The sequence below is a fragment of the Papaver somniferum genome, chromosome 1 (assembly GCF_003573695.1).
Source record: "Papaver somniferum cultivar HN1 chromosome 1, ASM357369v1, whole genome shotgun sequence".
Classification (NCBI taxonomy): Eukaryota; Viridiplantae; Streptophyta; class Magnoliopsida; order Ranunculales; family Papaveraceae; genus Papaver; species Papaver somniferum.
This window is the reverse complement of record NC_039358.1, coordinates 206,926,305-206,952,960: the sequence shown is the minus strand read 5'-3', so window position 1 is coordinate 206,952,960 and position 26,656 is coordinate 206,926,305. Positions and strand designations below refer to the sequence as shown.

The following is a 26,656-nucleotide window of genomic DNA, read 5'->3' as shown; positions in this document are numbered from 1 at the left end:
CCCATTCCACCAGGCTAAGGGAGTCTAGGTGATATTCAGCACACACAAAAATGGTATTTGTCCTATTTCCCAAAAATGATCCTCCCCAACCGACGTCAATTCGACTTTACCCCTAGTTTGCAAGACAACTGACAACCAAATGTTTACTTACAGTGGGAATTGATGGGGCGCTTGTATACTACTGACGTACAAAAACAGCACCATTGCTAAAGGCTGATACCATTTCTGCTAGGGGCAGGTACCAATCCATATAGGACAAAGTAATCTCAGTCGTTGGATCCTGGATTGGTATCGCCCCTAACAGAAGTGGTATCAGCCTTTAGCATCATGCAAAGAGAGTAATAAACACGAGGTAAAATAATCATAAATTGATGAAAACTCCGAAGTCCGAACTAGTTAAATGAATGTTAATCAACTCAGTAATGGAGGGAGTGTTAAATAAAAATGAAGAAAATTCAACTCAGTAAACATATTATGACAGCACAAAGAAGAAAATGAAACTAAAAATTTTATGACCAACAATAGCAAAATATCATCAGTAAAGAACTCCTTCGTCGTAGAAGTAATATCCATCAAAAAAAATTAATACATGAACCAAACCTTAATACCTTTTAGCCCAATACATGTAATTGAGCAAATTCAGAAAATTGAGAACACAAAGAACAGTATAAAAAAGATCCAACCGATTCTCATCCAAGTTACTTCCACCCAACCACTCATTACCAGCGTGTCGACTCGCCGAGTTAGTAATGGAAACGAGTATGGAGCTAATGAAGTATCCCATCGAAGTAGAACACCAAGCCAAGGCAGTGCACATACTTCTCATACTTTCAGGTGCTTCAGAATAAAAAAAATCCAACATTCCTCCTAGTGTACACATATCTGACACACCAAGTAGTAAAAACTGAAATCCTAACCAGAAAATAGATAACTTTACGTGGTCGTTAACGGAGTAATTCCGTCTTTTGACTTCTACAATCGCAGCAACGGCCATGGATGCTGACGCCAAGGCCAAACCCAGACCGATACGTTTGAGGGGTGGAAATATACTAGTTTTTTGTGGGGATGTTGATGGGTTCTTTTTCTTGACTAGTAGCTTGAGAACCAAATGTTCATATACAGGAATTGAAAGTAGCATGAAAACTAGTGGAAATATTGATAAAGATGGTGGCGGTAATTCGAAACTACGTGTAATTTTTCGGTTCATAACTACTCCTTGATGAACTGAGAAGGTCTGAAGCTGTGCTAAACAACAGTTCATCATAATCGTGCTTGCGAATATGGGTAGGAGACCAAGAAATGTCTTGGTTTCTTGGACTTGACTTAAACTTATTGAATCATTGGTCAGCGCTTTGTTCAGGAACCTGTTAAAAAAAAGTGCAAGAGATATTATAGACTAATTACTAAATCAAAAATGTCGACGATCAAGCAGTTCAATATTAAATTTACCTGAACTTGGCATATGAACTTCCGCTATAAAGTTCATTTTGATTCATCGCAGCTGGTTGTTGTGCTTTTCGGTTCCGAGCCGCATAGAAAAACACCTTGAAAATCCTTGTTATTGGACTTCCACTAGGAAGTCTATATCTGTAAATAGGGTATCCAGCTGAGAACAGAAGGATCGCAAGACTGAGAACCGCAGCCGAGATACTGAAACTCCATTGCCAACCTTTATTTTCCTCAATCCAAACCATAATGGTACATGATAGTAGTCCACCAGTGCAAAGAGAGAAGAAAAACCAATTAAAGAAACTCGATATAAGTCTCTTGTTACTGTGTGCAAGTTGGTCAGCACCGTGTGCAGGCAATGATGATTTTATCCCTCCAATGCCTATGGCCATGGCATAAAGTCCAACGTAGAGAAGTGCAGCTTGGGATTGAGATGGCGGGTTTCCTGTGGTTGGCCGTAGTCTAGCATTGTTTGCTTGGATTGTCAGCATAATTAATCCCTGCATTGTAAAATGTTAAATATCTATCTAAAGCTAACATTTGACCGCTTGTGCATCACAAAATGAATTCCAAATATTTTAATGATTGCTAATAGGGGACACCAATTTATTTGGGGGTGTACCAAATTCCACATTTTTCACCTTAGGAATTGTACACCCCCAGATAAATCGGTATCCCCTATTAGCAATCATGAAAATTTGTCACCCCAAATGCCTAAAGATAACAATATACATTTGCAGCAAAAACGTTCTTTGTGTGGGAGCCTGATTCACGTTTATCAGCCTGGCCCTTAAATTAAATTTGAAGTGCATTTTTATTTTTCTAGCCGTATGATAAAGTTGTTAGGTAGTGATGATGGATATTTCGTCTATACCATAATTTGTTTATTGAAATGATACAATTAGATTATTAATGAGCGATTATGTGAATAATATAACTTACCAGTAATTCAATGGAGCCAGAGAGTAGAAATGTCTTAAACCGTGTGAAGAAAGAATCACTAATGAAACCTCCCACAACAGTAAGTAAGAAAGAAGTTGCCATAAAATTAGTGACCATATTTGCAGCTTCAGCACTTGTATAATGCATTGATGACCGGAAATAACTCACAAAATTGGTTGCATTTGATAAAAACACCAAATTCTCCAGGACCTCAACAGCTGCATGTAATTAAACAACACAAAGATATGAGAGAATATTTTTTTTTTTTTACTTTATTTTATTTGGCAAGATACTCCTTCAAACCATAATATTGATCAAAACTAAAAAAGATTTTGTTTTTGTTTTACCACAAACAATTGCAGCACTCTTGATTCCCTTATGCTTGGCTTCTTGAACTTGTCTTCCTTTCCAGTCAACAAATTCATCGTTCTCTTCTGTAATATCATGTGCCTGCTTTTCAAAACACGAGCACTTAAACTACATTGCATATGAAGTTTCAAAATAAGTAAAAAGTAAAATAAAATATAAATTATTATGTTAAAATTACCATGAGAGCTTAGAGGGAGACCCAAGAGTGCTTTCAGTTTCAGACACCAGATACTGAAGTGGAGAGAATAGCAGGAGAAAAAGAAGAAGAGATAAGTGCTGATGAAGAATGAGATCAAGTTTGTGTCATCTGGTTTGTGAATAGTTTTTTTTTTATATGGGGTGTAATTAATGCTGAGATAAGAGGTTCCTTGATTCAGGCCAAACTTCATAAACTAGTAAGACCAGGTGTCACAGATTAATTTTCCTTTATTTGTTAGGTTCCAAAATGCATTTAAACTCCACATAATGGAGAATCAATTGGTAAACGATACAAATATGGATAGGAACTAATATTTGTACCCCAACTTGAAAGGATACAAAATGCATTTCAATACGGCCAGTGCTATTGAGCTCCTGAGTGCACTGTGAACATAGACTTTAAAATTTTCAGATTTGCTTTGATTGAGATGTGCATAAATAAATGTGAAATATGAGTGCTAAAAAGTGTATGCTCATTGTGTCATTATGTATTTGCGCACGTGATAAATAAGTTAGATAAGGCTTGCAGAAGAATGACAATATATTTTGTCAGTTTCGTTGAATCAACCTGAAATATTAACAGTGTTTAGAACATGACTGAGCTAGATACTGCAAAGGTGACGATCTTCTTTTTTACTGTTGCAGTTTTGTATGCTACTCAAGAGGTTCAAGTTTTCATAAACTTTGAGATTGTTGTTGTCACAGTTTTCTTCCTATCGTCAACATTCCGTTTTAGTCCGAGGACTTGGCTCATTAGACGTGTAGTGCACTTCATTGATTCATTCATACTTTATACTTATGTCTTTTTTTCTTTCAAATATTGAATAAACAAACAAACAGAGGTATTAATTACCCATTTTCTTGCAAAATTGTACAAAAATAATTTGGTCAAGTTGTCCTGACCCTAAGTAAAGCTGATCAGTCGTTGACCCTCCTATAAGACCCTAAAATAAATTTTTGTTTTCCTATCGAGGTCACTGATCACAGGACCACATACGGGTGTTGAGCAACAAGCTCTGACCAAGGGGATACAGCAGAAATGACGCTACACCTGTAAGACCACCGGTGTGAAAACAAAAAACTCGGCTCTTGGCGTCTCCGAGACCAATTTGGCCCTTGAGCAAAGTTGGCCAGACGTCAGGTCCAGATGGCGGAGTTTGCGATCGCAATTCAAGATTCCTTTTTATAAAACAGAAGAAAGAAAAAATATTGAGAAAATCCCATTCTTATCGGGCTCCGTGTTTCCTTATCTTTGGACCGCCGTAACTCTACTAAACCGACCTCCGCTAATAGGGTTTACGAAAATCTCTAGAGAATTCTTCTCAGATGGGGAATAAAAACACTAAATCCTCACTCTCAAGAGGATCTTCTTCGTCGAATTATCTCCAGAACTCTTCTTCTCAGTCTCAGATGGGGAATACGTCAATTTCAAGAGGATTTCCGTCGTCGTCGTTTTCAGAATCAAAGTACTCAAAAATCGCAGATAATTACAATTCTTTAGAAGAAGTAACAACAGCATTAGCACACGCAGGTCTAGAATCATCAAATCTGATCGTCGGTATCGATTTCACAAAAAGCAATGAATGGAGTGGTCAAAAATCATTCAACAACAAGTGTTTACATTCCATCAACAAAACCTCCCGTAACCCTTACGAACAAGCGATATCTATAATCGGAAGAACATTATCGGCGTTCGATGAAGATAACCTAATTCCATGTTTCGGATTTGGTGATGTGAAGACGAATGATAAACATGTGTTCAGTTTTTACAAGGATAAAGTCTGTAATGGATTTGAAGAGGTGTTATCCAGGTATAGAGATTTGGTGCCGCATGTATGCCTCTCCGGACCGACGTCGTTTGCTCCGATCATTGATATGGCGAGTACAATTGTTCATCAAAGTGGTGGTCAGTACCATGTGTTGTTGATTATTGCTGATGGACAGGTTCAGAAGGAACAGGAGCGAGAGACTATTAACGCGATTGTGAGAGCCAGCGAGTACCCGTTGTCGATTGTTTTAGTTGGAGTTGGAGATGGACCTTGGGAATTAATGAAGAAGTTTGATGATAATATCCCTGCTCGTGCTTTTGATAATTTCCAGTTTGTGAATTTTACTGAGATTATGTCAAAAGATTTGCCGGAGACTAAAAGAGAGACGGAATTCGCTCTTTCGGCTTTGATGGAGATTCCTTCTCAGTATAAGGCCACTGTGGAACTTGGATTGTTGAGTTCTAGAAATAACAAGACTATTGGAAAGGTTGCTCTTCCTCCACCTTTCTAAAGACCTTGAGCTCTTTAAAGTGCAGCAGCAGCCAGCAGGAGGATTTCTTTCACGATTGCGTCGAGTTTTCATTAGCCTGATGAGGATCAACAGAACGTGCCTCTAGCTTGCAAGTACTTGGTTTCTGTTTTTTGTTAGTCTATTAGTTCTGATTTCATTTTAGGTAGTGGTTGTTCAAGATAACACAAAAGAATCGATCTGGTTCAACTAACAACAGTACAAGGTGTTCTTTTAAGTTTCTTGTTTTTGATTCCTCTTTGAATATATGTCATTGTTTTGTGAAAATGGCTCTTATTATGCTACTCTTATACATGAAACCTTGCATATCAATGTGATAACCACACACTTCGACTAGAATCTCTAGATGTCGAGTCTTTTTCTTCTGTAGCATGTTTCATTCAAGTAAGAAATCCAATTCATACTAACTGTAAGTTCCGAAGGTAAATACAATTGGGCTTATGGATCGTCTAGTTGATTTGATTTACTTGTGATGAAGCTTGGAAATAACCCAATTCAGATATAGAAGAAATCAACAAGAAGAATTCAATTACATACAGATTTTCGAGATTTCTTAGCTTTTCAGGAGATAAGATACAATTAACCTTAATATGCTCAGGCTTCGCCTAAAGGATCTCTAGGTTTATTGATGCAGAGGACCCATAGTTCCAGAGGTGTTTCAGCTCACCTCTAAGCCAGCCTAATATAATTTATAAGCCCTGAACAAAAAAGTAAAATATATCAGGATGTTGTATGTCAGCAAACAAGAACGCTGTTAAACTGGTTTAATACTATCTTCATTTGAGGCAAGTTTTAAAATGTACCCAAAGTACAAGGAACAAGATACAGGAGTGCAGGTTGACCATGCCCATCCATCAAGTATAACCCAATATAGGTAAGGATGAGACCTGCAATCAAGAGAATAGCAATCGTCAACAAGATATCCATGAGGGTTGTTATTCTAGAGTATCAGTAGAGTGAGCACTTTGAAAGTAAGATGAAGTGAACAAAATAAAGAGAATTTGTGCAATGGAAAGTGTGACAGTTGTCCTATTTTATCGCTTTCTTGAACAAAGCAGCCTGTGTGTCTACACCCCATACGATCGTGTTATATTCTATCCAGTATTGACTATTGAGGGTCATGTATACAAAAATTCCCAAAATAGAGTAAACACAAAAGGTAGCTTTGATGCATCAGAACTGAACCTCCAGTAAATCGTGATTCCCAAGATCTGGGTGATTATATAATTTTCAAAGAACATGAAGATATCAACACCAGACAATAAAAAAACTTTTGAGTTTTGACGAACCAAAAACCAACGGTATAGGAATTGTACATGCACCATTTCTAGCTTCGAAACAAGTAATATGTACGCTCTAATATATATCAAGTGGTTATTAACCAAGTACAGTGAAATAAGAAGTAAGAATGAACTAAAAGCAAACTAAAAATGAAGAAGCAAGAAGCTTACAAGAACATCTTGGCAACCCATGCATATGATACATGCTGATTGGCAGCCCAAAAGATGGCAAATGCTAGACAGAACGGAAACACCCCCATAGAAAGAACTGTTATCTCCCCAAGACAAGGAAGGTTTACTTTCTCAGTCCCAGAATTCTTGAATATCCTGGAAGAGAGATGCACAATACTAAGATGAGAAAAAAGCTATACAATGGCATGTCAAAGTAGTTGCTAACATCTGGATCATCGTTCATCTACCTTAAGATCACTGTAACTAGGCAAGCGTGCATTCCCTGAAAATAGAAGGAAAAAAAAAACATCAGAGTGAAGTTCAGCAATCCGGTTAATTACTATTTACACGATATCAATGACGCTGTCCATTGGTCAAGGTTTACTTTCCTTTGTAGGGACTGTGGGGGAAAGTTCAAATTCCAAAAAAGTCTGGGAGGCATGTCCATAACTATGGGTAAAGACAATATTAGCACAAAAAGGTTACCAACAATTAGCAGAGCTTCGGACCACCATTGTACTCAGAGTAATTTCCTATGAGAATTAAAAGGTCACCAACAATTAGATTAAGTATATTAAAAGATCTGCCTTATGCACATGAAGTCCACATACCACATCTAATGGGATGAAAAGCATATGAAATACCACTTTTTTTCCTAACCTTCCATGAATGCGTAATGTACTTCTATTTGGTTATGTCGATTTCAAATTTGATTTAAAACTTTTTCGAGTATAAAGACTTGCAAATTCATAAGAATACACGAAAAAGAAACACAGGTGGTGATTAATAAAGTTTGACGCTGATGCGTTAGTTAAAGTTTCTTGCTTGTAATATTTGCACTGTGTGGCGAAGTAAACAAAAAACAATGAGGTGTTCAGCAAAAGATCATGAAGCACAAATGTTTCTATCTCGTTTCTTCTGGTCTGCTGTGCATATTAGTTACTGATAATTACTAATGGCACCTCTGCAAACATTAAATACAAAAATAAATATCCCAAGTAGACAAAGTAAGAAGGTCTTATACTTAGAACACCAATACCTCAGTCATGAAGCAAACCTTTACAATTGATGCCCAATGATGGAAGCAACCATTTAGTCAAGTTTCGATGAAACAAAAGAGCAAGAAGGAAATTCTAAAAAAGCTATGTACCTCAGTAACTCAGTTCCACTAATGCAAAATAGTACGATCAGCAGCCAAATGAACCACGCCGACTACAGTAGCATCAGAAAGACTGATGCTACAATGACAAATACCACAGCAGCCCTGGCATTTATATCAAAAACCTCCTTAGTCTCAGCAGAAGAAGAGACCTGTCGAATCAAGAAACAAAACAGGATTTAGAAATTGCATCTCCCCAACTCATTTCCAGAGCAACAGAGAAGAAGAGAAAGTTTAAACATAAATAAATAAAACTCAGGCAGGCAAGTATTAGGTCTATGAAGCTAACTCTGCTCAGACGCCATTTGATTTTCCTTCAGAAGGCATTGGTTTGTTTCAGTTTCTTTTCATCCAAACATGAAATCACCTCATTAGTTACTTAAAACATCATGAGGATTGTACTATAGTCCAGTTTGAAGCAATCTCCTATTAAGATTCTAATCACCATTACCATTTCAATGGAACTTAACCAGGAACATAAGATTTGACAAGGACTTAAGCTGCACGAATATTTACTTACTAAACAGTGGCATATACAAAGCATCTGAGATGTGTGGTTGGAAGTGTGCAGATGTTAGTATTACGGTCCGTGGATGAACGACTTGCACTTGTCACTGGCCTAATGTATGAGACCTTACAAGCATATAGACATGGTACTTCTAAAGCTAAACCTCTTTATAGAAATATCCAATAAGAAAAAGAAAAGAAAAAGAAAAAAAATGCGGTTCTGGACCAGAAGTCTCACATGGTCACGATTAAAAGGATTTTCCATCTAATTTTCCACCAAGCAATATTGAATAACATGAATTGTGACCAAAGCGATCCGGATGGAACAGAACTAATGAACAACAAAAATATGTCTCAACTTGAAAGAGCTGAGCATCACTTGAACGCATATGTTAAAAGTTAAAACAGTTACAAAATGCAAGCTCCAAATTCCAACATGTCTAACTGCGAACCCAAAAACTGTCTGCAGATATACGATCTGGATACTTTATATTTTATCACATTTCTTTTCATCTTAACTAAAACTTAGTATTACACTCCCAGAAAAAAGTCTTTCGATGGAACGTGGAGGCAAAAATCAGAGCTCAGTCCTTAGTGAAAGTTTCAGACCAAGAGAGGAGGTGAGGCTAGCCATAAATATCACATTCTGTCTATGAAGATAAGAAATAGCCATTTCTGGTTCACGTAACAACGTATGACTAATGCTTTGCACGAAACTGAAGAATCAATTAAGAAAAGAATAACCTTTGGTGTCAGCTGATCATAACTCTCATGACCTTGCTCAGAAGCAATAAACTCCGACCAAAGAGACACACAGACAATAGTCCCAATGGCCATCAGAAATAGAAATATCACTGAAATGTCCACAAGTGGGCGGTTTGGAGAGCAAAATAGAAGCTCCACTACATTGCAACCATATTCAAATTAGACGGAATGTTATATGAATTAAAAGGAGAAAGGTAACAAATGTTACAAATAATAGATGGGTTGAATGAAGACTACTGTGTTCATTTTTCTTGCTTTTCCATCTTAAAGACGTGCTATTGATTACATACGGATTCTAGCAAACTTATTTCTCTGTATGTAAGAATTAAAAGGATTTTCCCATGGTCCAAGGACGTTTTCAACTACCTTTTGCATCTAATAATTATTGACAAAGCAAGACTTTATTGGTATGGCAGTAAAAGAATAGAATACCATTCATTATCTTATACAAGAATACAAGTGAAATTCATAACCTACCCCGAAAAGTAAGTAGCCTTTGCTTAATCTTCTGAACAACATATTCCATGCATCAATTCAAATTGAAATCAAACCAAAAGATTACAACAAAAACTTACCCCGCCCTCCGGCTAACATAATACCTTCATAATCTCTCCTGTCAACTTCGCGACCATGACAACATGAATTGGAATGTTATGTTTATGGAAGTATGATTTTAAGAACACACCATTTTGTAAAGATCTGCCAGAAAATGTATGGAGAAAAACATATAAGGGATCTAATCAACATGGCAAAATGAATGATCATAGAGCATTCAAAAGATAAACTTCACATAACTAATTTGATTGGGCCATCAGGTGAGGAATACCTTCATTGTCATTGATCACCAATAACCTAGATGCACCGCACCACCTGATTCAGAAACTTCTGCTTTCATTGTAAAGGCACAATCTCTGCGTGTAGACAGTGCATTAGAAGTTGATAACTGAAACAGGTTGAACAAAACATGATCTACAATAACAATTGATCATTTCAAAAGAAAATAAAGAGTAGCCATGCTAAATTTGTAATGTGGATATAGTATAACATAGAACGTTATCCCCGTAATCCATTCCAGACACACCAAAGAGTAAAGAGTACCAAGTGAGAAAGTTCTAGAATCAGCAGACAAAAATGTCTGTCAAGAATAATAAGTAATATCACGTAACTTAGATCAACCTTTGTAAAGCTTGATTCCACCCATATACAACCTAAATGTTTCCGCTATACAGTTAACAAACTATTACGAAGTTCAAACTAACGTATTAACATCTCATGCTGTGTACAACATAATTTTAGATGCTCGGTATAAAAATATCAGCGAAAGAATTACATTTGAGGTTGAACTTGAGCAGCAATTTGACGGGTTTGCGAAAGCGGCAGGATGTCGAAGAGCATTGTCTGCATGTGCTTGCAAGAGAGCACCACCTAAACCAACTACACTTTCAACTTTGGTATTATTTACCCACATCATCAGCTTTACCTGAAAATGAAATAACGGAAATACCTCAGATCAACTTAGTTGCAACTGCTAAATGTAAGGGGAAAGGAACAGATTAAGAAACATATATATATATATATATATTGACTACATAGCTTGGACACGAGAATACGCGTACATCACTTTTCTGTGTAAAATAACTTATATGATTTAAAATACATCTTCCAAGATCCAAAACACACTCACATTACAAGGAAATTCACTACACAAATGTAGAAGCGTTGAGACAGAAACTGAATATGCACATGTTAGGAACGAACATTCTAAAAAAACTGACATATTAATTTGCTTCACTTCAACCCTTACACAGCACTTAAAATCAGTCATAAAATTCCTCCCAACAAATGAACCTAGCGGTCTAATCCCAGAGATTCGAATCTTTAAAAGATTTAAACCTGAACTCATCTACTTATCCTCATTTATGCTGTACACATTTCAGAAAATATATATAAATTGTTTAAACTTTCAAGTGATTTAATTCAATTTTTTCTCTTTAAAAAGCACAATCACAAATTGAAACCCTAGGATTACAAGATTTAACACGAATTATCAGGAGAAAAAAAACAAACTCAGATGAAGTAACAAAATTAAACAACATTACTACTAGTATCAGTAGTGATGGGAAGTCATACCAGCTGAAAATTGTTATTGCATGAAGCGGATTTATGAGCGATTCGATCACCGTGGGGAACAATTGCAGCAGCAGAAGAAGCCACTGTCGATGTGACCTAGATTTCCTCTCTTTTGACCACCACGCCAAGAGTGAAACGAAAGAAGAGAAGAAAGATCTGTTAATTTAAAAGCGTTTTTTTTCAGTGTTTTCGTTTCTTTCTCAAATAACATTCCCATTTCGGAGGGAAGTCATGTAACGGAAATTGAACCGGTTTATTGGCCCGCTTTTCTTTCCAAATGACACCCAATGAAGAGCATCTCCAACAGTGGATACTAATAATCCAGATAAATGACACCTAATGAAGAGCATCTCCAATAGTGGTTACTAATAATTCTACGTGGAGTTTTTATTTAGGTCCGTGGGGTCATATATATTTAATAAAAATAGTAATGTTTTGCTCATGAACTATCTCCAACAGCATTCAAGGAGAGCAAAAATGTGTTTGACTTTTGTTAAAGGGAGAGCAAAAATGGATTCGAGGAGAGCGAAAATCGTAATCGATCGCTAACTCGGACCTAGTCGACACATGATTTTAAATTAGACCATTCTACCCTTACTAAATATCGGACCTAGCAGACACATCTATCACCATCTACTCCACCAGCAATTATACAAATTATGGGCAGGGAGGGATATCCATGCTGCGAAGAACTTCATGGCCAGGATTATCAGACCTTGGATCTTGACGATTTGTTCCAACGCAAAAGTTTGTTTTTATTAAGAAACACTATTTGGCATTAGGATTTGCATGATTGGTTGCGCATGTATGTTGTTTTTCTCACAGTCAAGGTCTTTCCTTTTCTTGTTTGCTGTTTTTAATTAGGTTTAGGTACAAATTTAGGGGTTTGTTGGCTTTCTACTGATTTACTTGAATTTAAGATTTGTTAGCTAATAAAATTAAACAATTATGTGTTGTTCTTCGTTTTATTTATTTGTTCTGCGATGATAAATCGGGTCCTTATGTATTCGTTTGTTCTTCCATTACTTTTTCAGGAAAGATACTTTTGCAGTGCTATGATGTTTGTAAATGACGATTTTATTACAGTTGGTTTTGTCAATTAAACCCGAAGAAGATATTATATGAGTTTAACTTTTTTCTTTTTTTAGTCGTCGATGGTGTAGTAGAGACGGTGGTGTTCTTTAAAAAATGTGTGAATTTGGTGTGGTTGATAGGTATATAACATGGGTAGTTTGGTCTGTTTTGAACTAATGTACCAACTAGGTCCGAGTTAGCGAGTCGTCTACGATTTTCGCTCTCCTCATATCCATTTTTGCTCTCCTTTAACAAAAATCTTTGTGTTTTTGGACAAGCATATGACCCGTGCCGTAACGGCCCGGGATATTATTTCTTTTTGGATGTGGTTATCCTCTGTCGCGGTCCTCTGATTTTCCACTACTGTTTAATTTTATTTTATTTTACTTTTTTTTTTTGAAATAATTCCTATTATTGATAATATGGTGTAATAATTTTTTCAAAGTATTTTATGACTTTAGTGGCCAAGATGGACTATGTAGGGATGCGGGTTTTAGTCGATGAATAATACTTTTTCGCTCAAAGAGAATTATCTTAAGTTAGTATGCATGATACTTTTTTCGCTCAAAGGGAATTATCTTAAGTTGCCGTCTTATCCATTTTGAATTCAGTTATAAAATTAGTTTTTGATTTCTAAAAGTTATAAAATGAGAAGTTAATTTGGAACATAATTTCAGAATGACTTTAAAAAACAAATTGTTTTTTGCTTTTGTTAATCAGGTATCCAAACAATATTTCGGATTAACCATGTGAAAATGTTGTGGTATATCTGTTCATTTAACTTTTTGGTGTATAAATTTTCCGCTGGATGATTCTACTCTTGCTTTATTTGGGTGAATTTTTGATAATGCTTTTATATTTAACTTCTTCTTTATTTTCTTTCTCATTCTGTGGTCTCACTCAGCTTCCCAATTTCCTAAAAATCCAAAGAAAATGCAAACTCATTTCTCTTGGTTCCAAGTGAACAGTGTTCATAACTTAACCAATCACCCATCAAGATATGATCCACATGAACCATGCTGAGATAATAAGGACATGAGTCAAAGCATGGAAGTTGACTGAGGCGGAAGGAAACAACAATAAGTAATAACCCAATAATTATTTAAAAAAGATCTGCAAACTCCAAAGCAACGGCGCCCAAGCTACCAACAACAATAAAGACTTGAATTAAGCTAGTGGTACACACAGTTTCTTAGGAAGATGAACAAACTCTGGATGCCTACTTCAGTTGGTATTCAGAGTACAACTCCATAAAGCAAGTTACACATGCAATTTTCTCATCACTGTTCTCTCTAGGTATGCAACTACTAACTTGCCTATGGTTAATTGGTTAACTGAATGAATATGCATATTAACAAATAACCCACAGCGTACAACTTAGTTTCATTTATTGTATTTGTATCTATGATGAATAGATGAACTCCACCTTCGTCTTGGCAGCCAAACACATAAAAAATATTTTATTTCTTGAATCGTCCATTCTTCTTAGCAACACAATCCACTACTGCATATTTCATTAATAAAAGTGAAAGGGGATATTATCTTCTTAAAATGTTATTAAGTGAAACATGTATAGTAGCATCATCAGCCTAATAAAACCCTCTGGAAACCCCAATTTCTGGATCTGGAAACCCCGGATATAGGAGTAGTATCTGAAATTCTCGAGTGAAGATTAAAATATGTACCTGTGATAATCCGCTTCGAGAGTCTGCGTCGATGCTGTCCTCAGTCTAATATCTTTGGGTAATCCGTCATAATATATTTAATACTTAACACTCGTTGCAATTATCAACTTTTTCAATATTTAGCATGGGTCACTATGCATCTCTATTATTAGCCAAACCTTTTCTTTTAAATCAGAAAAGAGAAATTGAAATAGTATTACTAGCCAAAGCTTGACTGCAAAGATACCTACCAAGTCAAAATGGACATCTAAGAGAGCACTACGGCATTAGGCTACCTTGGATTGTCTGTCTAATGAAGAATTTCGAAATACTCCACAATGAAAAAACAAAATAAAGCAAGGATTTCATCTACAGAACGAAACCTACCAAAACTATTAAAATACTTAAATTGATGCCAAACTGAGTTAAGTAGTTCACAGACGAAGGTAACCATATAGTGAACATGGTATTTCTACAATCTTACCGTCCACGGCCTACCAAACTCATTTCATGCTTCGGTAGCTTCAACTTTATCCTAATTCCTAAACTCCAACTCTCATGGTATTTCTCTGGTATAAAATGAACTCATAACTCAAGCATAAGGATGAAACAATAAACTGAAAAACATCTTTTGAGAACAATTACGATTATGGGACTTGAAACATAAGATGTTCTAGAGCCATGCAGATACATTTAATGCAATCCACCAAAACAGGGTGGTAATCCATCATAATATTTTTTTGTTCACAGACCTTAAAAATTGTAGGGTCGATGTACTCCTTAAAATGGTCGATTGTCATGAGTTTATCAAGTAAAAGGACCAATAAAAAATACAATAAAGTCACTGAGTTAGTTACTTATTTTAGCGACCGATGGACGCAATAATATCAGTTTACTTAGCATACTCCATGGAACAACTTAATTCACCTTTGCAATAATAAATACAAAGCATATAGCTATAAAATACCTTTTAGCTACAATCAAAATTTATTTTTATCTAATCTCAATCTTCCCATTAAGTGACTCTAATTTTATGTTTTTACCAACCAACATAAGACATATCAGTATTATTAGAAACCTTCCTTAAGACTAAATAATGAGATTCCTTGGAATAGCTATCACCAGACCTTTACAGGAAAATAGCTATCAGTAACTGGTAATATGTATAATCATTAATGTACAAACACAGAGTATAGCTAAAGAATTGGCATACCTTGGAAATTTATTTGCAACTGATTGTAAAGGTCCCCCACAGTTACCTTCCACAATTAAATTTAAACATTTATAAATACGATAGTCGGTTCAAAATCCATTACTCAGTTGTAATTGAACCTATCGCGAAAACATGAAGGCTTAGCTTGGCTCTACAGGAGGAGTTCCTTTCATATGTACATTGGACATTGTTCAGATATGAAGGATCTATTTTGAGTTCCTTTAATACGGAGCACCTGTGTACAGGTGTGCTTTGCGTAGCATGAACTAACAAATATCTACTTTGGTCAGTTTGAGTGTCAATAGTTTTGAGCCACTTAGCAGCTTACTTCTATTTAAATTCTTGAATGCATCACCGTGATCCAGACATGGATTATATAAAATCAAGCTAGGAAGCTCTATTGTATATAGATTGTTGTCAGATGTGAACGCACAGGTTCAAACTATGTGTACATAAAGCTCAACTCAACATGCAATTTTAAATCATTTCTTAAAGGGTTGGCAGTAACTTACGTTGTCATCGATCATGATAACATCCAAGCTGGTCAATGTCCTCATGAAGTCAAATTCATTCCACTTTTCGGATATTCGAACGTGGTCATCCAGTGTTTGTCTTCTTCAGCTTGACATAGATTTGTAGGTGTTTTCCGCAAAAGTTTGGAGGAGTTGGTGTGAATCTGGGAACCATTTGAAGAGCCCATATTAAATGGGATATACATCAGTAAAACAGACGATAATCAAGAATAAAAAGAAAAGAACCCAAAAGTGCTTATAGCATTGGATCTCAACAAAAATTCTGGTATTGATTCATTTACATCTTTTTAGTCAGTACGTGTTTATCATATACACCTAATTAGTCTTACTACACCCTTAACAATCAAACTAACAAATTGGTCTTACGATACTTAACGAACTTGAATCACACTAATCCTTATGAATGTAGAAAAAAAAATCAAGCAACAATGACCAAAACAATATGGTGAACGTAGAAAATGATTTTATTAATCTATTTAATCTCACCAAAGGAAAAAAAAATGTCAATGTAAGGAATGCGTGATTATGCATTTTGTTTCTAATGAAAAATATCAAAATATTAGTTTCTCACCTATTTAGTCTTCCTACAACCTTAAGAATCAAACTAACTAATTGGTCTATCATGGCAGATGGATGGTGTTCAGTTTGTTCCAATGTGGAAGGCACATGAATAGTGTGATTCTAAAATCAAAAAAATGATATACGACATATATGACTTTGGTGAAAGCATCATTATCAAAGTGTTGCACAACATTTCACAGGTCACTTAAATCTGACAAACACAACAATTAAGGATAGTTATTTCTGCATCTCTATAAATGATTTACCAGATGCTTGTTGTTATCTCAACCAATATGTCCTGCTTTACAAATCACATCAGGTGGCGACCATAACATTGAAGAATAATACATAAATCTATAATACATCTTATGAGTAACCATTCACAATTGATCATAAGAGTTCCAACAGAAAACAATCAAGTAGAATTTAATTAAACTTTACCTACGGATGCTGCTTTTAGATTTTATATGTCATGCACCAACAAAAATCTGCAATAAAAAGATCAATCAGAGAAATTTCTTGAAAAGTACCTAATAAAACAACAACTTGATGGTCAATGAATTGATTTAATGAAATTATTGTTAAGTGAGATCCCTAATGTGAAATACCTCTGAATCAATAGTGAATCAATATATAGCTACTAAAAAAAATTGTGAATCATAGAGGGAAAAAAAAACCAACATTAAGAGAGAGAATTAAGAACCCTAATGTGAAATACCTCAGATGAGTCATACCTGTTCTTCTTCGATCTGTTAGACAGAAACCTAGATGCATGTGAATTTATAAGTTCGTGAGCTCGTGAAAAAAAACGTATGTGGGTGAATTAGTGAGGTGAAGATTCCATTCTATTGCACTCTTGATTTGAAAGAATAAACCAATATTCAACAAATCCCATTGATTTCCAGGAATTTGAAACGGATGTTCTCTGCATTTTGTTTTCATTTTTCAGGAGGGATTAATTAGACGCATTGAAAGTGAACACATGAGGTGTACGTGAGACATTCCCAGACGTCGGATGATAGCTAATAATAGGGGTGCATTTTAAGCCGCGATTTATATTTTGCACTTTGCTCCACTTTTAAACCAATGGCAGCCGTCGATGGAAGGGAAAATCCTATTCACAACCACCGAATTTAACAAAAACCATTTGTTTTTGTAAGATAGATTAAGATAAACTTGATTATTTTTTCTATTAGTTTATAAAAGTTTATATTAAAATAATAATTAGAAAATTATTAAAAAAGATAATACGGATGTCATTCCGAAGGTCTAGATAAGACATTCTCTAAGACCTTCGTATTTATATTGAAACCCTTCGTACTTTATAGCACCCACTGCTGGAGATGAACTTAATTTAAGTGGGGGTCTAAAATCCTATGCGTCATAAGAAAATAAAACTTTCACCCTCTACTAGAGATGCTCTCAGGCCTATTCCTATGCACATGCATATAAAAACCTGATTGGCATATCATATCAGGTGGCATGGCAAACGAGTTGCGGCACTTTGGAAAACCACGAAGCGACAGAATTTCTAGTGAACAATATTGAAAATATCGCCAGCAATAAAGTCTTTATCGCCAGCGCTACCATTAATATCACTCGCTATTGAGTCTAGTGCCAACGGCTAGTTCTTTATCGCCTGAATACATTATTTTCAAACTTAGAACTTACCCCAAATTTTTTGTCTAGAAAATTTCTCTATTTCTCTCTTTTTTAATCTAATTTCTCTCTTTATCAATGTAATTTATTTTTTCAAATTTTCCTAAATGGCACAATTTGAAACCTAACTTGATTTGGCAACAGAACTTAATTTTTCTGGAGTAGTGCTTGAAGATGTTGTTAAGAAGATATGTGATAGTTATAAAGAAATAGGTAAGAAGCAAAGAAGTTTTCAGGTTTTGGATATTAACCAAGTCAAAACCGCAACTAAGAAAAGGCAAAGAAAAGTTCAAGGCAAAGAAAACAAGGCAAAACAAATTTGAAGCCACCGAAAAAGATAAACAAAGGAAATTCTGTTCATGAGCGCATTGATTGGAAGTTTGGTGAAATGAAGAAGATTAACAAGATGAAAAACATCATCCCAAATTTTTATTTTTAAAAGTTTATATTCAAACTATTATTGTCTAGTTTTATGTCTAGTAAAATGATTATTAATGATTAGTTCGAAGTTTAATGAATTTGAAAATTTGACTCGTATTGTTAAAAATTAAGTTTAATTTTATTCTTAGTCCAATCTTAAATTTTGATTAGAGATACATTTTTGTTTAAACAAAAAATAACACATGCTGTAAAACTTAATACTTAAAGCAACTTTCAAACTTAATGATTTAAGTGGACAATTAAGAAATTAAAACATAAATAGTGGATTGTACTCTGGCAACACTCTTAAAATCTCCATACAACTTCCAAATTGGATGTCTTTTCCGTAGATGCGATGATATTCCATACGACACCTTTGTTCAAGTTCGATCATGGTTTCACCATCCCTCAAGTTTTGACCTTCTTGTTGAAGTAAAACAAGATACCTACTAATTTTCGTATTCATTATAGTGAAGCGATGCGACAACACCCCAACATCACGATTTTCGGGGTTCATTGTTTATTCTTGAAAAATTTTAAATATCCTTTCCCATAAAATTTGGTGACGGGATTCTTCTCCGAATATAGTCTTAGTATAAAAAAACATAATTCCTGGAAATTCATTCATATTCCTCAGTAGTAAATTTTGGTAATCGCCTCCTAATTTGACTTCGCACATTGGCACGATTAACGACTCTTTGATTTCCGAGAACATGTTGGTTTGTTACGAACTCAACCATGTTCATATTATCATCCATGCTCTTTGAGGAATTGGAAGAGTGATGAAAAGAATTGGATATTGAGAAATTCTAGAGAGATTTAGAAATTCTGGTGTGAGTTGAAATGAGTTTGAAATTGGGTATTTATAGAGGGAGGAAATGGTAACCGTTGGATGAGGAATTGATAAGCAATGTTCAAGTCAGCGAGCGACAGCTTGACTAAAGTTGTCGCTGAAATGACCAAGTGCGATATTTAGACCGTCTAGTGATGGACACTCTAGCGCTCGCTGGAAATTCTGTCGTGTATGCATGTATGTTATATTTGACATATATGAGTATATGTTTGGCACTTTGGCATACCCATAGTGGGCACATATATAGCAAAATCTGATGTTTGTCATGTGCATAGGAATAGGCCTAATGACCCACATACAATAAAAGCTTTAGCGAAAAACAACCGCAAATCCCCAGGGCGTACCAATGAAGGCAACTGAAATCCACACAGGAAGCGACAAAAATGATCGCACGATATATCAAACATGAGTCTCTAAAGGCATCACTAACAAGGCCCAACCGTCAAGCACAAAGAAACAGTAAAAATAAAATCAACATAAAAAGATCGTCATTAAGGGATTATTCTTTCTAGGTTTTATTTCCAAGTTGGTGACACGGTATCATTCTAATTAGTTCAGAAATGATATGTTTACCGAGGGATTATACCGAGAGATAATCCCGACAGAAACAGAAAAGGGTGTGGGCTTCACCCTTTAACAGCCCGTTGTTTTCTCCCTAGTGGGCCCCACCAGAAATCTGTTTCAGTCGGGATTATCTCTCGGTATAATCCCTCGGTAAACATATCATTCTGAACCCATTATAATGATACTGTGTCAAAACTGGATAACTAGGACTATTTTACTTGGTCTCAACTATACGAAGTTGCGGTAACCAATTTGTATAGCGACTTAATTTTGAAAGTATTCAAAACTGGACTAAGTTCCGGGGTTTTTACTTTTTGCAGTTTTTCTCGTCAAAAAAATCTTGTATATTGTGTTATTTACTTTACTTCCACATTATATTGTTTGTCTTTGTAATTAATGTATATACGTTTCTAATATATAACTATATACCAAGCTAACATCTTGTTGAAGTAATTTTTTGGCAGGTATTATTTCTGTAAGATTACACAAGGTTTGTGTGTAGTAAACTGATACGAAAAGATTGGGGTGTACATGGTACCCTCACCATTTCAGTACCACTACCACCACATACATAGGAGAAGATTGTAAAACAATTTTTTTTCTTCAGTTTTGTTTTTCAAGGATACAAGGTTTCTTCCATGGGTGATGCTATCATGTACTTGAGTATTATAACTTGACAACATTTGATTATGCATTATAAAAAAAATACTCACCCACATGTGATATCTCCACAACCATATACTCGACCATCACCACATTCTACAAGAACCCAAACACATGTTATACCATCTAATCATACACCATTTGTTGCATTATTATCATCTTCTAATGCAGCACCATTATCGATCATAACATCTTCACATGCACCATCGTGTTCTATTGGACCACCATCAACGAGAGAACTTCCTCTTCCTACCAGCCTGTGGATTCACGATTGTAAGGTCATTCGTTCTCTCAACTGTAGTGGGACGCAGAATGACTCTCGGTAAGGTAGATATATATTATAACACTGATGATTCGTTATTTAATTGTATTACTTGCACTCTGTGTGCACAGTTAATTATGGTATCCTTAGTAAATATAATGTATTAGCACATTTTATTGGGTCATCTAGCTTGATGGGCCGTCTTTCTCTTCTTCGTTCCTCTCCATAGACTCGAATAACAGTGTTTATACATGCTTGATTCAGGGCGTTAACTACAAATAAAAAAACATATCAAAAGAGCATTATTCATTTTGGTACAACAAAATTCAGAGAGTTCGGTAAAAAAAGAAGAAGAAGAACTTCCAAGCGAAAAGAAACTTTTAACGAGTTTTACATACCTATTTGGATTTGGGAAGTGAGCAAGTCGTTATGAAACACTATATTGTTTTTGTTGTCACATTTACTACCACTTTTTCTACTCCATTAAGATGATATAGAATTTTTTCGACAAGAGGAACTTCAGATAGATAGATGATGTATGTTAGAATATGCGTAAAAGTAATATTTCTTACATCAATTTGTATATTTTCTTTTTGCACGAGCGAGTGTTTCGGATTTAGTAAGAAATATGCCACTTTGTTTTAGTTATCATTCGAAGACAAGAGTGATATATTATACAATAAATCTAACAACAAAAAATATTTATTTTGTAATATATGTGATACATATGATATATATATATATATATGTGTTTTAGGGAAAGTTATACTTTCACTTTTTGCTTGAGATGGGTTATATTAAAGAAGTGAAAATATCATTTTTCCTGAAACATAAGGAGTATTGGCCATTATTAATTAATATAATAGTACTAAAACAAAATTAGATTCTTTTAAAAGATAGAATTTAGTTATTATTTTCTAATTTGTTGTAGTAAAACCTTTATGATGGGCGGTTGTTCCCTACCCATCCTACACCAGTTGTCCTCACCAGCTACCTGATGTAGATGTGGCGGTGGGATGTCGGGGGTGATTGTGGGCGTATTTGCACCCCTAGGGATTCTAGGATTTTTTGGATGGTGATTGTTTTATCGTCCACGACCATCTTCCAGGAAATCCCCACTACATTCTATTTGCCATTAACACATTCCATCAGCTACTCATGGACATTGATGGACATTGATGGGTTGTTACTTATGGCTTCTCTTAAAATAAGTGCTTAAGCTAACCAAACAGACCTTTATAATTGTTAGAGCATATCTCGGCCAATCTCGCATGCGTTGTTATCTCAAGCATGTTTGTCAATGTTAGTGATCAAAACTATGAGTCTTGATTTCTAGCCTACATAGCTAAGTCTCGGACTAGGATAGAAAAGTATAGTTGAGCTCAAGGACTTCATGGCGATTCATCATACAATGATGAAGATCTATACAAGGAACTGTGTAACTTCATCAACAAAAAGGTATGTGGAGACTTGAACTTATCTATCACTCAAAAGTCTATCTCTTCTATCTCCTACTTCTTATGAGACAAAAGTTGTATGCTGTATAGACTAGATCATACATATTTGACATTTCGAGTTGAGCATTCATTGCTTATCTTTTTATCGAAATCATGTGTTGGTAAAGCGTTTCGCTTTGATCAAGTTTATCTTCACCTAGTGATGAAAGTCATGAAAAGTTTCAATCACTTTGAGAATTGCTCTGACGTGAATCGGTCTGTGAATAACGGCTACATAGCGTCCTCTGAGAATGTCTCAATGATTGAAATGAGAGTTTAGATTACATAACCATGTATTCCTTAATCCGAAGTTTTCGAACTTTGTTGATTGAGAGAAACGGAGGAATTGGAATTTGCCAAGTCCGCGAACCCAGTCCGCGAACTGAGGAAGTTCTCGACCGAGAATTTCTGCTGATTTTCCAAAACGTTTGTTGTAAGTCCGTGAACTCAGTCCCGAACCCAGTCCGCGAACTGGCGGAAGTTCTCTTTCCGAGATTTCTGCTGAGTTTGGAAAACTCACCGGTTCTTAAGTCCGCGAACTTGTTTGTGAGCTTAAGAGGTTATGATCTAAAGATGTGCTCTGAACATGAAACTTAAATTACTAAGGAATGCTTTATGCAAACCGTGGCTATAAAGTTCATGAGCCGATTCAATCGAATCGAATCATCTTTGTTTCAATTGTGTCTTGTGTAGTTAAGATCTCATAGAATTGAAAACTCTTTAACTAGTTCATTTGAGTCAATTGAACTAGTTATGGTGAAGAAGAACAAGGTTAATATGAAATGCTCATATGGTTAACCTTTTGGGTTACTATGTTGAACCAACATACACGTACACGTTTGGGCATGGTTTTCACAAACCCAGTAAACGTCTACCCAAGTGTGTGTGACAAGCTAAGTTTTCGATCTAACGGTTGAGAAATATTAGCTTGAATCTAAATCAGGTTTTCATCTAACGGTGAATATGGATTGCTTTGTAACTAAGGCAAAACCCTGATTTGAAGGCTATATAAAGGAGACATCTAGCATTGTGCAAAACTAATCCCCACACGTCTGTGTGATACTAGTGCGCTCGCTAGAGTCGATTCTCCTTTAACCTTTGGTTTTCTTCTCTAAAACCAGGTTAACGACTTAAAGACTTCATTGGGATTGTGAAGCCAGACCGATACTACTTTTATCGTAGTTGTGTGATCTGATCTTGCATCTTCTATCGTACGAGTACAATCTTGATTGGCTTGAGATCGTGAGAGTTCTCCGATAGGCAAGATAAAGAAGTCACAAACATCTTCGTCTCACTGTTTGTGATTCCTCGACAAACCGCTGTGTAGTCAGAAGGATTGTAGAGAGGTGATTGATTAATCTAGGTTGTTCTTCGGGAATATAAGACCGGATTATCAATTGGTTCCTGTTCACCTTGATTTTATATCTTAAGACGGAACAAAACCTAGGGTTTATCTGTGGGAGACAGATTTATCCTTTGATAGACTTTTCTGTGTGAGACAGATTTGTTTATTATCAAGTCTGCTTTTGGGTTGCAGCAACTCTTGTTGTGGGTGAGATCATAAGGGAATCAAGTGCGTAGTCCTGCTGGGATCAGAGGCGTAGGAGTACAACTGTACCTTGGATCGGTGGGAGACTGATTGGGGTTCAACTATAGTCCAGTCCGAAGTTAGCTTGGAGTAGGCTAGTGTCTGTAGCGGCTTAATACAGTGTGTATTCAATCTGGACTAGGTCCCGGGGTTTTTCTGCATTTGCGGTTTCCTCGTTAACAAAATTCTGGTGTCTGTGTTATTTCTTTTCCGCATTATATTTTATATAATTGAAATAATACAGGTTGTGCGTTCGTGATCATCAATTGGAAATCCAACCTTTGGTTGTTGATTGATATTGATTGATCCTTGGACATTGGTCTTTGGTACCGTCCAAGTTATTCCTTGTTTTGATAAAGACTCGCTATTTTTTAGCTTGAGTAAATCAAATCAGAGAGAGATATTAACTCCTTGAGATACTTTTATCTAGATTGAGTCTGACTGTCTAGTTGATTCTCTAGCAAAGTATTTCGGAGTTAGTCCATACAGATTGCTAAGCGAAATATTGGGTGGTGTTGTTAGACCCCGCTTTTTCAATTGGTATCAGAGCAGGCAAACACGTTTAAGACCTAACAAGTCCGTGTTTGTAGCGATCTGACTCTATGGACAGAGGTGTTATCTCTATTAACGTACCACCAGTCTTCGATGGCTCCAATTACTTATGGTGGAAAATTGTTATGCGAGCTTTTCTTCAATCGCGTGATTTTCAATCATGGGTATATGTGGTTAATGGCTATGATGCTCCCGTTGTGGCAGTCGGTGATGTAAACGTTCCCAAACCTATTGGTGAATACACCGCTTTGAGATAACTGCTGCAAAGCAAAAATTCCGACGGTTTGAATGCTATCATACATGCCATTACCCCAAATCTTCAGCATCATGTGACAAACTGCACTAGATCTAAAGATGCTTGGGATATCTTAGAAACCGTATTTGAAGGCAACTCCAGTGAAAAGGATGCTAGGCTTCAAAACCTTAATTCCGATTGGGAGAACCTTCGTATGGCAGATGAAGAAACATTTGATGAGTTTAATCACAAAGTGTCTGAAATTGTTAATGCATCTTTTGCATTGGGTAAGACTATTCCTGAAAAGGACATTGTGATGAAAATTCTCAGATCGCTGCCATCTAGATACGAGTCTAAGAAGCATGCCATCGTTGAGGGGAATAACCTCGATAATCTTTCCAGAAACACCTTGGTTGGAAAGCTTAAGATCTTTGACCATGAGCATACATCCAAAGTCGGTAAGGATGTTGCCTTTAAAGCACAAAAGAACACTAAATTACTTGTCAAAGGTAAGAGTGTTCATGTCTCTGAGGATGATCAGTCTGAGGATGATTTTTCGGATGAAGATCTTGACAAATCAGTCTCCTTGATCACAAGACAGTTTAGGGATCTTCTGTTGAAGAGAAGTAAACGGTTTTCAAGAGACAAACCTAAGTCATCAAACCTCACGGTCGCGTACCTCCTAAAAACAGGGATGCTGACGAGGCTGATGACGAGGACATGCCTCAGTGCTTTAAGTGTAAGGGTTTTGGCCATTTTGCTAACGAATGCCCAAATCGTAGAAAATACACTGGGAACAAAGGTCTAGCTGTAACACTTGATGAAATGTCTGAAACCTATGATTCCGATGAAGATAGGAAATCAAGTGTAGGGCTTCTTTGTGAAAACATCGATTTTGATACTTGTAGCAATACATATATCAACCTCAATGGGTTCGGAGAAGAGGGAAACCCAATCAAGCTGGAAGATTCACTGAATCCGATAACTGGAAACCCTATCAATGATGTTTCAGGATCAACTGTATGTCTGTCTGCTTGCACATCTCAGATGCCTGAATACTATCCAAGTTTGACGTGCTCGTTTTTTCGATGAAGGGACACGAACTATCAAGGTGTTACAAATACAAGCACCAAATAAGGCACGCCAGCAAACTTCAACGAATAGCAGATCGATTAGCAAGGAAGCTGAAACTTGCTCAGAAGACCGCCGAGGTATGTAGGATCTTATCTTCGTCTAAGAAGTTGGTTTCCAAGGATAGAATAAGACCATTTGAAAAGAAAATATGGTCAAATCGTTTTGATAGACAAAGATCGGAGGATTCCTCCCATGAGGAAAAAGATGGACAAATCGTTGTTCATCGCAACACAACTTGATTGTGTTGTTGGGAAAATCTTGTCTCATGTGCCTGTTCGAAAAGAGACAAGATTGAGTGTTGATCCAGGCTTCAGAAGAGTTTTTCCTTCTTTTCTTAGTTTTCTTATTATTTGTCTATCAAACAAAAGAAAGGGTTATTATCGACAATTCTACTCTTTATAGGGTTTTAGAGTTGGGCGTATACGAACCTGTCAATAGGTTTCGAACTCTACATTCTTTTTTCCTTTTGACATCTTATATAAGACTGCTTGTTGAGTTAAGTGATTCATTCACACAAATCCAGTTGTTTAATAACTGTTCTCAAAGAACTATGTCTTCAGATGGAAAGGATGTCAACATGACTGTTATCTCTTCAATCAAGGAAAAAGAAAAATCTCCTGGTTCTAAGTCCCTGAAAAGAAAAAGAAGGAATACAAGAAAACCCAGGGTTGTTCCTTCTAACTCTCAGAAGTTTTACGATGTTCTTGATGAGTTAAAGGAAATAAGAAAAGAGATTTATGAAATAAAGACGTTCGTTTCTAAATATTTGGAAATTTAGAGGACCCTAATTCGACCTCTTCAGCCAAGACAGTTCGTGGGAATTGACACTTATCTCCGTGAACCTTATGTCCCGATGGCTGTCGATAACAAGGAGTTCGGGAATGATAAAGAATTTCTCAAAGGAATTGTTGCCTAGT

General features: G+C 36.0%; 3 protein-coding genes, 1 long non-coding RNA gene and 1 pseudogene across 6 annotated transcripts; 1 reads left to right on the top strand and 4 right to left on the bottom strand.

The window, feature by feature from the left end:
• Window positions 1-561: 561 nt before the first annotated feature.
• On the bottom strand, window positions 562-3,337 carry LOC113335910 (protein NRT1/ PTR FAMILY 4.1-like). The gene is made up of 5 exons (XM_026581926.1): window positions 2,939-3,337; window positions 2,739-2,841; window positions 2,392-2,609; window positions 1,450-1,949; window positions 562-1,364 (listed from the first exon to the last, which is right to left on the bottom strand). Exons 1-5 carry the CDS (start codon window positions 2,939-2,941, stop codon window positions 602-604), a joined length of 1,587 nt encoding a protein of 528 aa, XP_026437711.1. The 5' UTR covers window positions 2,942-3,337; the 3' UTR covers window positions 562-601.
• Window positions 3,338-4,160: 823 nt separating this feature from the next.
• LOC113314072 (E3 ubiquitin-protein ligase RGLG5-like) lies at window positions 4,161-5,523 on the top strand. The gene has a single exon (XM_026562853.1). It carries the CDS (start codon window positions 4,285-4,287, stop codon window positions 5,236-5,238), a length of 954 nt encoding a protein of 317 aa, XP_026418638.1. The 5' UTR covers window positions 4,161-4,284; the 3' UTR covers window positions 5,239-5,523.
• Window positions 5,524-5,697: 174 nt separating this feature from the next.
• Window positions 5,698-9,705, bottom strand: LOC113314082 (signal peptide peptidase-like 2). Its single transcript, XM_026562857.1, has 6 exons — window positions 9,118-9,705; window positions 7,858-8,018; window positions 6,956-6,990; window positions 6,708-6,863; window positions 6,060-6,143; window positions 5,698-5,954 (listed from the first exon to the last, which is right to left on the bottom strand). The coding sequence occupies exons 3-6, from the start codon at window positions 6,985-6,987 to the stop codon at window positions 5,936-5,938; spliced, it is 291 nt and encodes a 96-aa protein (XP_026418642.1). The 5' UTR covers window positions 6,988-6,990; window positions 7,858-8,018; window positions 9,118-9,705; the 3' UTR covers window positions 5,698-5,935.
• A 13-nt stretch (window positions 9,706-9,718) lies between these two features.
• LOC113359046 lies at window positions 9,719-11,618 on the bottom strand (annotated as a pseudogene).
• A 1,867-nt stretch (window positions 11,619-13,485) lies between these two features.
• LOC113314063 lies at window positions 13,486-17,286 on the bottom strand. 3 transcript variants are annotated; one of them, XR_003342249.1, is made up of 5 exons: window positions 17,048-17,286; window positions 16,755-16,801; window positions 15,732-15,895; window positions 15,220-15,265; window positions 13,486-15,133 (listed from the first exon to the last, which is right to left on the bottom strand). It is a non-coding gene; the product is annotated as an uncharacterized LOC113314063 (long non-coding RNA). The 3 variants fall into 3 exon arrangements; XR_003342242.1 differs by having other exon boundaries at window positions 13,487-13,846; window positions 14,028-15,265; XR_003342241.1 differs by having other exon boundaries at window positions 13,486-15,265.
• Window positions 17,287-26,656: the final 9,370 nt, after the last annotated feature.

Coding starts and splice junctions, on each gene's coding strand:
- LOC113335910 (XM_026581926.1), bottom strand. Junction 1,950..2,391: donor CTGGCTCCATTGAATTACTG/GTAAGTTATATT, acceptor TTTACAATGCAG/GGATTAATTATGCTGACAAT. Junction 1,365..1,449: donor AGTTCATATGCCAAGTTCAG/GTAAATTTAATA, acceptor TTTTTTTAACAG/GTTCCTGAACAAAGCGCTGA.
- LOC113314072 (XM_026562853.1), top strand. CDS start 4,285: ATGGGGAATAAAAACACTAAATCCTCACTCTCAAGAGGATCTTCTTCG.
- LOC113314082 (XM_026562857.1), bottom strand. CDS start 6,987: ATGCACGCTTGCCTAGTTACAGTGATCTTAAG. Junction 6,864..6,955: donor CTAGTTACAGTGATCTTAAG/GTAGATGAACGA, acceptor TCTCTCTTCCAG/GATATTCAAGAATTCTGGGA. Junction 6,144..6,707: donor TGGGTTGCCAAGATGTTCTT/GTAAGCTTCTTG, acceptor TCTTGATTGCAG/GTCTCATCCTTACCTATATT.